Raw genomic sequence first — 11,608 nt, forward strand, 5'->3', positions numbered from 1 at the left:
TTACTTGTATTTAAGAGCAGTTGGAGGCCACGGAAGGAGAGCTATATGGCATTGAAGCTCGTCTGGAGGGTTGTTAACTGGAGGGTTGTGTCCAAAGAAGGGCCAGAAGTATACAGAATGATGTTGTCTGCGTAGAGGTGGATCAGAGACTCACCAGCAGCAAAAGCGACATCATTGATGTATACAGAGAAGAGAGTCGGCCCAAGAATTGAACCCTGTAGCACCCCCATAGAGACTGCCAGAGGCCCGGACAACAGGCCCACCGATTTGACACACTGAACTCTATCAGAGAAGTAGTTGGTGAACCAGGCGAGGCAATCATTTGAGACACCAAGGTTATGGAGTCTGCCGATAAGGATGTGGTGATTGACAGAGTCGAAAGCCTTGGCCAGGTCGATGAATATGGCTGCACAGTAATGTCTCTTATCGATTGCCTTAGAAAGACAGGGTAGACCTTAGAAAGACAGGGTAGGATAAATATAGGTCTGTAGCAGTTTGGGTCTAGAGTGTCACCCCCTTTGAAGAGGGGGATAACCGCGGCAGCTTTCCAATCTTTTGGAATCTCAGACGACACGAAAGAGAGGTTGAACAGGCTAGTAATAGGATTTGCAACAATTTCGGCAGATAGTTTTAGAAAGAAAGGGTCCAGATTTTCTAGCCCGGTTGATTTGTAGGGGTCCAGATTTTGCAGTTCTGTCAGAACATCAGCTGACTGGATTTAGGAGAAGGAGAAATGGGGAAGGCTTGGGCGAGTTGCTGTGGGGGGTGAAGTGCTGTTGACCGGGGTAGGGGTAGCTAGGTGGAAAGAATGGCCAGCCGTAGAATAATGCTTATTGAAATTCTCAATTATAGTGGATTTATCGGTGGTGACAGAGTTTCCTATCCTCAGTGCAGTGGGCAGCTGGGAGGATGTGTTCTTATTCTCCATGGACTTTACAGTGTCCCAGAACTTTTTTGAGTTTGTGTTGCAGGAAGCAAATTTCTGTTTGAAAAAGCTAGCCTTGGCTTTTCTAACTGCTTGTGTATACTGGTTTCTAACTTCCCTGAAAAGTTGCATATCACGGGGGCTGTTCGATGCTAATGCAGAACGCCATAGGATGCTTTTGTGTTGGTTAACGGTAGTCAGGTATGGAGAGAACCAAGGGCTATATCTGTTCCTGGTTCAAAATTTCTTGAATGGGGCATGCTTATTTAAGATGGTGAGGAAGGCTTTTCTTTAAATAACCAAGGCATCCTCTGCTGACGGAATGAGGTCAATATCCTTCCAGGATACCCGGGCCAGGTCAATTAGAAAGGCCTGCTCGCTGAAGTGTTTCAGGGAGCGTTTGACAGTGATGAGTGGAGGTCATTTGACCGCTGACCCATTACAGATGCAGGCAATGAAGCAGTGATCGCTGAGATCTTGGTTGAAAACAGCAGAGGTGTATTTAGAGGGCAAGTTGGTTAGGATGATATCTATGAGGGTGCCCGTGTTTACGGCTTTGGGGTGGTACCTGGTAGGTTCATTGATCATTTGTGTGAGATTGAGGGCATCAAGCTTAGATTGTAGGATGGCTGGGGTGTTAAGCATGTCCCAGTTTAGGTCACCTAGCAGCAAGAGCTCTGAAGATAGATGGGGGGCAATCAGTTCACATATGGTGTCCAGAGCACAGCTGGGGGGAGAGGGTGGTCTATAGCAGGCGGCAACGGTGAGAGACTTGTTTTTAAAGAGGTGGATTTTTAAAAGTAGAAGTTCAAATTGTTTGGGTACAGACTTGGATAGTAGGACAGAACTCTGCAGGCTATCTCTGCAGTAGATTGCAACACCGCCCCCTTTGGTCATTCTATCTTGCCTGGAAATGTTGTAGTTAGGGATGGAGATTTCTGAGTTTTTGATGGTCTTCCTAAGCCAGGATTCAGACACAGCTAGGACATCCAGGTTGGCAGAGTGTGCTAAAGCAGTGAATAAAACAAACTTAGGGAGGAGGCTTCTAATGTTAACATGCATGAAACCAAGGCTTTTATGGTTACAGAAGTCACCAAAAGAGAGAGCCTGGGGAATAGGAGTGGAGCTTGGCATTGCAGGGCCTGGATTCACCTCTACATCGCCAGAGGAAGAGGAGGAGTAGGATAAGGGTACGGCTAAAAGCTATGAGAATTGGTCGTCTAGGACGTCTGGAACAGAAAGTAAAAGAAGCAGGTTTCTGGGGGCGATAAAATAGCTTCAAGGTATAATGTACAGACAAAGGTATGGTAGGATGTGAATACAGTGGAGGTAAACCTAGGCATTGAGTGATGATGAGAGAGATATTGTCTCTAGAAACATCATTGAAACCAGGTGATGTCATCGTATGTGTGGGTGGTGGAACTGAAAGGTTGGATAAGGTATAATGAGCAGGGCTAGAGGCTCTACAGTGAAATAAGCCAATAAACACTAACCAGAACAGCAATGGACAAGGCATATTGACATTAAGGAGAGGCATGCTTAGCCAAGTGATCATGAGGGTCCAGTGAGTAGTGAGGTTGGTTGGAGTCAGCTAGCCGGGCAATGGGTAGCAAGCTGGCAGAGGATGGAGGTCTGTTTTTAGCTACCTCGTGCATTTCCGTCTGTAGATTAGTGGGGTTCTGTCTGGTAGAGGGGACCAATCCAATTGGCAAAATAGATATAGTTATAGTGACCCAAGAAAATTGTCCGATGGACCTATTCAGATAGCAGCCGATAAGACAGCTAACGATTAGAGGGCCGCAGATGGGCGTTCAGGTAACGTTGCGACGGAGGGGCCAGTTGGATAACTCCCTCGGGCAGATAACATCGGTATTCCAGTTGTGAAGGCTCGGTGGGGCTCCGCGTCCACAGTAAAACGGGTCCGGATAGGTGATTGTAGCCCAGGAGTGGCTGATGGAACTCTTCAGCTGCCTAGCTCCGGAATAATTGATGTTTGCTCTGGGACCGACGTAAGCCAACAGTCACTCGGATAGCAGCTAGCTAGCTGCAAGATCCAGGTGTAAATGTCCAGAGCTTGTGGTAGAAATCCGGGGATATGGAGAGAAAATAGGTCCGGTTATGCTCTGGTCTGAGTCGCGTTGTACAAAACTGGCGATAGCTTTTCGAGCTAAAGGATAGCTGATGACCACCAACCGTGGTTAGCTGAATACTAACGTTAGCCAGTGAATTGGCTAGCTTCTGGCTAGCTTCTGGCTAGCTTCTGTTGTGGATTTCAGATTTGAGGTGAATAAATGTTAATGTTAAAAGGGCTTTATAAATAAATGTGATTGAGAGTGATTGAGCATGACAGAAACACATGACCACACAGCATAGTAGCAACACAACATGACAACATGGTAGCAACACAACAATGCAGCAGCACAACATGGTAGCAGCACAAAATATGGTATAAACATTATTGGGCACATGAGGAAGCATTCTCAGTCAATTTACCTGGGACATAAAAAAATAAGAAAAAGACAATGGCAATAATTTGAGAAGAAAGGGGGTAAGAATGGAGAGAGTGAGTGGGAGGTCTAAAAGAGAAAGATTGATTGAGAAAAGCGAGTGGTGGGAGGACAGAGTAAAGGAAAAATAAATGAAAAGGGAGACGCAGAGGCAGGAAGTTGAGGGCGAGAGATGGTTAAATATTTGTTCTAGGTATTAGAGACCTGTACTGGTACTTGGAGAGTGAAAAGGTCAGCGTAGACTGGACCTGACAGAGCACTCACACTGAGGATGTGAGCACCATGCAAACACAGTGTAGAGAGGGTAGGCTCTGTGAAACAGACCGCTAACATCGCACACTGCAGCAGACAGACAGAGCAGGAGACATTGGTGTGAACTTGCTCGAGTGTGATTGACAGGTAATTTCAGAACATTTTCAAACAATGGGCTCAAATAAAGCAAAGCGTCTGGATATTGAAATAGCAGATTTAGCGCTGTAATATGCCACCTGTCTCCTCAGAATAATGAGTTTGACCTTTTCAGGACATCCAGACGACAAGTTGTCCGTTTTCATAATAATTATGACTGACTGGAATAATTGTTTTATACAGCTGCATAATCAGTTGATACAGTTGTCTCCTGTCCTGCTCCTTGAAGGGCCTTCAAATCATTATTGGAGTTCATTCCATCTTATGTGGTTGTCTTCGGTTTGAATCTGTGACTGGTCGCTTTCAATGGGATTAATTTACTTTTGCTAATCAATTAAGCATTGAGAGACAACACAAGCATACAGACTCACAGCCACACTACACAGTCAGAGCTTTAGATTTAGATATTAGGAATCTCAATGGATGACAGAAAATATGAAAGAGAATATAATGGAAGGAGAATGGATAGAGAACAGAAGGTGATTTTGTGGGCCCCAGGAAGAGAAGCTGCAGCTCTATCGCTACAGCTAATGGGGATCCTAATAAAATACCAAATAGCAAAATAGAGCTGTCTAGAACAGTAGAATAAATGAGAAAAGACCAAATTACCTGATATGTTGTGGATGTATAAATCTGGATAAGAGCGTCTGCTAAATGACTAAAATGTACATGTAAAATGTCAATATAAGTCTATGACAGTTCTAATCTGTCCTCTGTAAACCTTCCCTCATTCTTTACCTCCCTATCTCTTCCTCTCCCTCTATTCTTCTGCTCTGACTGACAGAATAAACTCACATTCATAAACCGTCATTACCCTCTCTGCCCACCTATCTCCTGGTCGTGTCTATACAAACATATCAATTGTGTCAATGTTGAAGCAGTGCTGACCTTTCCACCTGAGCTGTGCAAAGGTCACCACAAGCATTGTAAATCAGTAAATAAAAAAGACCAAGGTTATAGTTGACACATATACTCGCAGACACACACACTCAAGTCAATCGAACATGTACAAATTCGCACACACACACACACGAAAGGAGACACTCAAACGTGTGTAAACATAATGGCACAGATGGAAGAGATGATGAACAGAGAAAAACATTGGAGAGAAATCAGAGAGGGACAGAGAACGCAATCTCTTATCCACTGAAGGGTTTGGGCATTGTTCTGTGGCAGCAGTACATTTACACGTGTCGTGTTTCAGGCAGCAGTACATTTACACGTGCCGTGTTTCAGGCAGCAGTACATTTACACGTGCCGTGTTTCAGGCAGCAGTACATTTACACGTGTCATGTTTCAGGCAGCAGTACATTTACACGTGTCGTGTTTCAGGCAGCAGTACATTTACACGTGTCATGTTTCAGGTAGCAGTACATTTACACATGCCGTGTTTCAGGCAGCAGTGCATTTATTTTTCAACGGCTATTTCTAGGATAACAAAGAGCAAATTAAGTGGCATTGGTTTTTTTTCATGGATGAAATGTACCATGAGAAATAAAGAATGATTGTTGCATGCAGAATTCAAAGGAATTTGATAATGATCTCTGTCAGTAGGCTATTTGTAGAAATCCCTTAAGAATAAGAAATGGTTTTATATAGTGTGTATAAACTGGAAGTAGAAGCCTAAGTGTTGTTGTCCATTGGTTTACTCCAATTAGGGGAGGGATGGTAGGGTTAGGGGAAAATAATAAAGGAAAATGTATATATTTTTTAAATATATGTATTTTATCTATATATTTACCATAAGATAATATATGGTTACAATGCATTTCACAGGGATATGTCACAAGATTATTATAATAAAAACATAATTTTTTGAATTACAGCATCCTGGTTATTGCATTCACTGTGCAGATTATAGTAACATTAGACATTAGTATCCTATTGCTGCAATAAAAAAGTACTTCCATATACCACAAAAAAAACCTGCTAATTAATTCCTATTGCTGCTCCAGGGCACGTGCCACTTCTTTTGCAGACAATTTCATAATTCAATGCTTTTGATTGTGATGTAGCCTTTAACCTTGGGCACTGCAAACTGCTTTGAAATGCATCGGGTTTTACTCTGATTGGGCTAGAAATGTAACAACCGGGTGAGGAAAATACGAATGTGCAGGGTGATGTCATATCTCGCGAGAACAAACGAGATCCGCCCGTTTTAACACGGGCTGGAAACCCTGTCTTACCCTCTTCCTCTCGCTGTCCACAAGCAAGGTAAAGGATGTCTGGTCTCCGGCCTTATTTGACCAATTGTATGACATTTTCGTGATAATTATTCTCCCATAACTGACCGCGTATACATTAAACAATCAATGAACAAATACCGGGTTTTCCGGAAAGTCTATAGAGTCTTGTAGATTATTTAGAATAAAATAAAATTTCATGCGGCACTCGCACGTAGCTTCCAGTGATGGCTGCCCCCATGCCTTTGCATTGGGCCTAAACATTTCTCCTTTTGTTTGTCCATTTTAGATAAGACAATTATGATATCTGCGCTAACGGTGTCTTTCATTTGAATGTGTTACGCTCGTCGGCAGTTGGACTGTGATCCTTAAACTGTCTTGATTTCTGCCTCGAATTTCTGATGTGGTTACATGTGTCGGTTTATAGGTTAATTGCTAGCATTGTGGCTAACTCCAGTTACCATAATTTTATTTAACGGTGGCCAGTTTGTTGGTGAGATGGTTTGCCCTGATATCATTTTTTTGCTAAAATTGGACTTCAGATCATACAGGACTTCGCACAATATGAGGGATGTATATTATCACGATGTGAATGTTTTCCATCGCCGCTGTTTGACAGGAAGATAAGTAGCCTATGGAATTAGCTAGCCAACTTACGTTAGTTGCCTGCTTAAGCAAGCTGTTCATCACCCATCTGGCTAGTTAACTAAGTAGTGAGCTAGATAGTGTGGTTTGCAGAAAGGTTATCAATAGTAGTGTATAGACGTGTAGTCATCAGATGAACTGTTTTGAGTATTGGGGCAGTCGAGTCATCCTATCGTCTGCACATAACTGTATAACTAACCTTAGTTACATGAGTAGCTAGGCTACATATTGAATGTGCTCAGGACCTCAATCTACCCAGGACATTCGTTGCAGTCTACATAGCATCAATCATACATTGTACCTCATACTGAAGTTCTCTACCTCTCTGGCAGATGCCTGGTGTCACAGTGAAAGACGTCAACCAGCAGGAGTTTGTCCGGGCCCTGTCAGCTTTCCTGAAGAAGTGAGTTTTCCACTCCGTTCGTAATATAAGTATATGTAGTCGCATACACGTGAAGCGTTGTTCAATTTTTGCTTTGCGGTGCATTGAGCTTTTGTGAATGACTAACATACAGTTGAAGTCAGAGGTTTACATAGACTTAGGTTGGAGTCATTAAAACTCATTTTTCAACCAATCCACAAATTTCTTGTTACTAACTATAGTTTTGTCAAGTCACTTCTACTTGTATTTCAAGGCCTACCTTCAAACTCAGTGCCTCTTTGCTTGACATCATGGGAAAATCAAAAGAAATCAGCCAAGACCTCAGAAAAAATATGTAGACTTTCCACAAGTCTGGTTCATCCTTGGGAGCAATTTCCGAACACCTGAAGGTACCACGTTCATCTGTACAAACAATAGTACCCAAGTATAAACACCATGGGACCACGCAGCCGTCATACCTCTCAGGAAGGAGATGCGTTCTGTCTCCTAGAGATGAATACTTTGGTGTGAAAAGTGCAAATCAATCCCAGAACAACAGCAAAGGACCTTGTGAAGATTCTGGGGGAAACGGGTACAAAAGTATCTATATCCACAGTAAAACAAGTCCTATATCGACATAACCTGAAAGGCCGCTCAGCAAGGAAGCCACTGCTCCAAAACCACCCATAAAAAAGCCAGACTACGGTTTGCAATTGCACATGGGGACAAAGATGGTACTTTTTTGAGAAATGTTCTCTGGTCTGATGAAACAAAAATAGAACTGTTTGGCCATAATGACCCTTGTTATGTTTGGAGGACAAGGGGGATGCTTGCAGGCCGACGAACACCATCCCATCCGTGAAGCACGGGGGTGGCAGCATCATGTTGTGGGGGTGCTTTGCTGCAGGAGGGGCTGGTGCACTTCACAAAATAGTTGGCATCATGAGGCAGGAAAATGATGTGGATGTCTCAAGACATCAGTTAAATAATGGTCGTAAATGGGTCTTCCAATTGGTCAATGACCCCAAGCATACTTCCTAAGTTGCGGCAAAATGGCTTAAGGACAACGGTCAAGGTATTGGAGTGGCCATCACAAAGCCCTAACCTCAAATCCTATAGCACTTTTGCGGGAAGAACTGAAAAAGCATGTGCGAGCAAGGAGGCCTACAAACCTGACTCAGTTACACCAGCTGTCTGGAGGAATTGGCCAAAATTCACCCAACTTATTGTGGGGCGCATGTGGAAGGCTACCTGAAACATTTGACCCAGGTGAATCAATTTAAAGGCAATGCTACCAAATACTAATTGAGTGTATGTAAACTTCTGACCCACTGGGAATGTGATGAAAGAAATAAAAGCTGAAATAAGTCATTCTATTCTAACATTTCACATTCTCAAAATAAAGTGGTGATCCTAACTGACCTAAGGCAGGGAATTTTTACTAGGATTAAATGTCAGGAATTGTGAAATTCTGTTTAAATGTATTTGGCTAAGGTGTATGTAAACTTCCCACTTCAACTGTATGCTTTTCCTGTTCCAGGTCAGGAAAGCTGAAGGTCCCGGATTGGGTGGACATTGTCAAGCTGGCCAAACACAAGGAGCTGGCCCCCAGCGACGAGAACTGGTTCTACACCAGAGCTGGTATGATTTTGATCATTGACATTCTTCCCTTCAGGACTACCTGTCTGCTCAGGCCGTTAGTCTAGTATGGTAGAGCCAATCTGTTATTGGCATTGGTTTACCCCAAAATTGGCCACAAATGATTTTCCTGACTGTTAGTGCAGAATTATGTAATAAGGTTATTGACTCTGGCTATCAGTGGTGTTGACCTCTTTTCCCTCCAAGCTTCCACAGTGCGCCACCTGTACCTGCGTGGGGGTGCCGGTGTGGGCTCCATGACCAAGATCTATGGTGGTCGCCAGAGGAACGGTGTGTGCCCTGCCCACTTCAGTGTCGGTTCCAAAAACGTGGCCCGCAAGGTGCTGCAGGCCCTCGAGCTTCTCAAGATGGTGGAGAAGAACCCCAACGGGTGAGTAGAACCATGCTGGTTAGAACATCCCTAGACACTGAGCCAAGGTTGCCGTTGTCATTGGTCCTCATGGTTAGGTTTAGGGAAGCAAGCAGATCCTACATCTCTACTGAGCACAGAGGGAAACACCGGATATGAACTGTTTTATTACATCACCTAGTCCAGGTCCCAGAGCACCACTGATTTTTCTCTTTTTTTCTTCCCTTGTTGAAAACATGTTGCCCACTGAACAAAACCGCATACAGACAAAGCATCTTACAAGTGCTCAATTTCATTAGTGTTGATTATATTATTTGCATGAAATCTGGATAAATGTACTAGTTAATAAGCCAGTTAATAAAATAACTACCCAGACTATTTGCACCCCCCCCCCTTATGCTGCTGCTACTGTCTGTGCATAGTCACTTTAATAACTCTACCCACATGTACATATTACTTCAATTACCTCGACTAACCGCTGCACCCGCACATTGACTCTGTACCGGTATCCCCTGTTTATAACCTCACTACTGTTATTTTACTGCTGCTCTAATTATTCATTTTTTACGTAACACTTATTTTTCTTAACTTCATTGTTGGTTAAGGTCTCGTAAACATTTCACTGTAGTCTACCTGTTGTATTCTGCACATGTGACAAATTTAGATGAATTTGCTCTGTTGCTGACTGAACCTCTTCTCTCACAGTGGTCGCAGACTAACCGCCCAGGGAACCAGAGATCTGGACAGGATTGCTGGCCAGGTGAAGTCCTTCTCTTTACCCCACCAGCAGTTTTTGGTTACCTACCTTCTGGGGAGTCCATGGGTTGTGTGGGCCTGTTCCAGGCAAACGGCAAAACGAATAAGTTAAATCAGGACCTTTGGGGGGGGGGGGGGGGGCTTATTTGTCCTTTCATACGTTCAAGTGGAACCTGTTTGGCGATAATTTTTTTGCATATTCCACTGAGACGCCCACAGTGTGGTCACAGCCAGGCATCAGCTGTTATTGACTGATACCCTGGAGCAGATGGGGTTAAGTGCCTTGTTCAAGGGCACATCGGCATATTTTTTATTTAGTCTGCTTAAGGAATCAAAACTAGTAACCTTTCAGTTATTAGCCTAGCGGTTAGAGCGCTGGGCCATCTGCTGCCTTGCTTGGCTGGAATAAAGGCTTTATAGGCCCAAGGCTCACCGGGACCAGGGTACTGCCTCGTACCTCACCATATCAGGCCTGTGGGCCCTTATCTAAAAAGTCGATTCAAACATGTTTTGTTGCAGAAATAAGTTTTTCATCACTGAAACATGTCACCCTGCACTTTGATGATAGAACATCCCACAGTGCATGTAATGAGAGCATTAGCACAGTGTTGACAAGCATTCGGCCTGCCTTTTGAATTCAGCCAGCTGTCCTTGGTCTAGATGAATTTTCTGACTTTGCTCCTGAGCCTCACAGCCTGCATAAAGAATGTCAGTCTTATTTATATAAAAAAATGACTGCGGTAAAAAGAAACAGCAGCTCAGCCACTGTTGGCAGCAATCTGTCTGCCTAAGAGGAACAACAGTGTGACAATCCAAGGGTAAACAAGCAGAGGGAATTTCATGCTGACTGAATCCACCGTATGGTGCAGCTTTTCCCTCTTGGTCCTTTGTAATGAGCTGAATTTAGATGCACTAACCTGGACCTCCCTGGCTGCTACATTGTGGCGTCATCAATCGGCTGGCTTGGCTTCCCCCTGTGGTGATTTTGATGGTTTAGAAATAGTTTTTATCCCGAGGAGCTAGGTATGGCATGTGCTGTCATGACATGATTGGCATTTCTGAGGGGTTCTAGTGAAGTCATTGTCCTCGAGCTGTTTTATTCCTCATTACTTTGTTAGATCGAAAGCCCACTTACTCACTGAAGTAACCTCTGAACAAATCTGCAGCACTAAATCTTGTTTTGATTTGCTTCCCCAGGTTGCAGCTGCGAAGTTGCCCCCCAAGGCTGCCCCCACAGTTTAATAAATATTTTTTGGAGAAGGTGTAAAATCTTGTCTGTTCTTTTTTCAAACCTGAGCAAGTTGGGATTTATCAACAATAGATGGAAACTTTGCTTTCATGGGTTTATGGTTTTGCATACCGATGTTGGCTATGTAACCTCTGGTCTTGATGTCATTGGGGGACTAGATTGAAGTGTAGGTGTTTTTGGGATGGTGGTCTGTTTAGTCTGCACGATGTTTTTTTTGTTGAATTCCAATAAACTTTCAAAATATGACTCATATTGAGTTTAGTTAAATTCTTACCCTGTCATACCAGTAACACAAACTATTTGTCAGTCTTAGCTATGCATAGCTTCAAAATGTTAAACCATCATATTGATCTTTGGGCTGCTAGTTGTCTTGACATCGGCCATACGTGTATGAGAATATGGCTTGATGCGACAGTGCCATCTAGAGGAGACTGAACTCGACTACAGCTCACCCAGCAGAAATGTCTCACACTGAGGGAGTTCAGTGCAGTCTTTGTTACCTGTCAAGTTAAATGAGATTTGCATGTCCTCAAATGCACAGTGATGTCCTCCAACTCTATCAGAGG

The 11,608-nt window shown here is 43.5% G+C and overlaps 1 protein-coding gene across 1 annotated transcript; it reads left to right on the plus strand.

The window, feature by feature from the left end:
* Positions 1–5,991: 5,991 nt before the first annotated feature.
* Positions 5,992–11,288, plus strand: LOC109901787 (40S ribosomal protein S19). Its single transcript, XM_020497741.2, has 6 exons — positions 5,992–6,054; positions 7,001–7,071; positions 8,570–8,670; positions 8,875–9,058; positions 9,743–9,797; positions 10,991–11,288. The coding sequence occupies exons 2-6, from the start codon at positions 7,001–7,003 to the stop codon at positions 11,033–11,035; spliced, it is 456 nt and encodes a 151-aa protein (XP_020353330.1). The 5' UTR covers positions 5,992–6,054; the 3' UTR covers positions 11,036–11,288.
* The last annotated feature ends 320 nt before the right edge of the window (positions 11,289–11,608 follow it).

This window comes from Oncorhynchus kisutch, linkage group LG13 (genome assembly GCF_002021735.2).
Source record: "Oncorhynchus kisutch isolate 150728-3 linkage group LG13, Okis_V2, whole genome shotgun sequence".
NCBI classification, from domain to species: domain Eukaryota; kingdom Metazoa; phylum Chordata; class Actinopteri; order Salmoniformes; family Salmonidae; genus Oncorhynchus; species Oncorhynchus kisutch.

What these genes read in the sequence shown, in the direction of transcription:
- LOC109901787 (XM_020497741.2), top strand. Translation starts at nt 7,001, where the DNA reads ATGCCTGGTGTCACAGTGAAAGACGTCAACCAGCAGGAGTTTGTCCGG. An exon ending in CTGGTTCTACACCAGAGCTG is followed by an intron (nt 8,671 to 8,874) that starts GTATGATTTTGA and finishes TTTCCCTCCAAG; the next exon opens with CTTCCACAGTGCGCCACCTG. An exon ending in GTGGAGAAGAACCCCAACGG is followed by an intron (nt 9,059 to 9,742) that starts GTGAGTAGAACC and finishes CTTCTCTCACAG; the next exon opens with TGGTCGCAGACTAACCGCCC.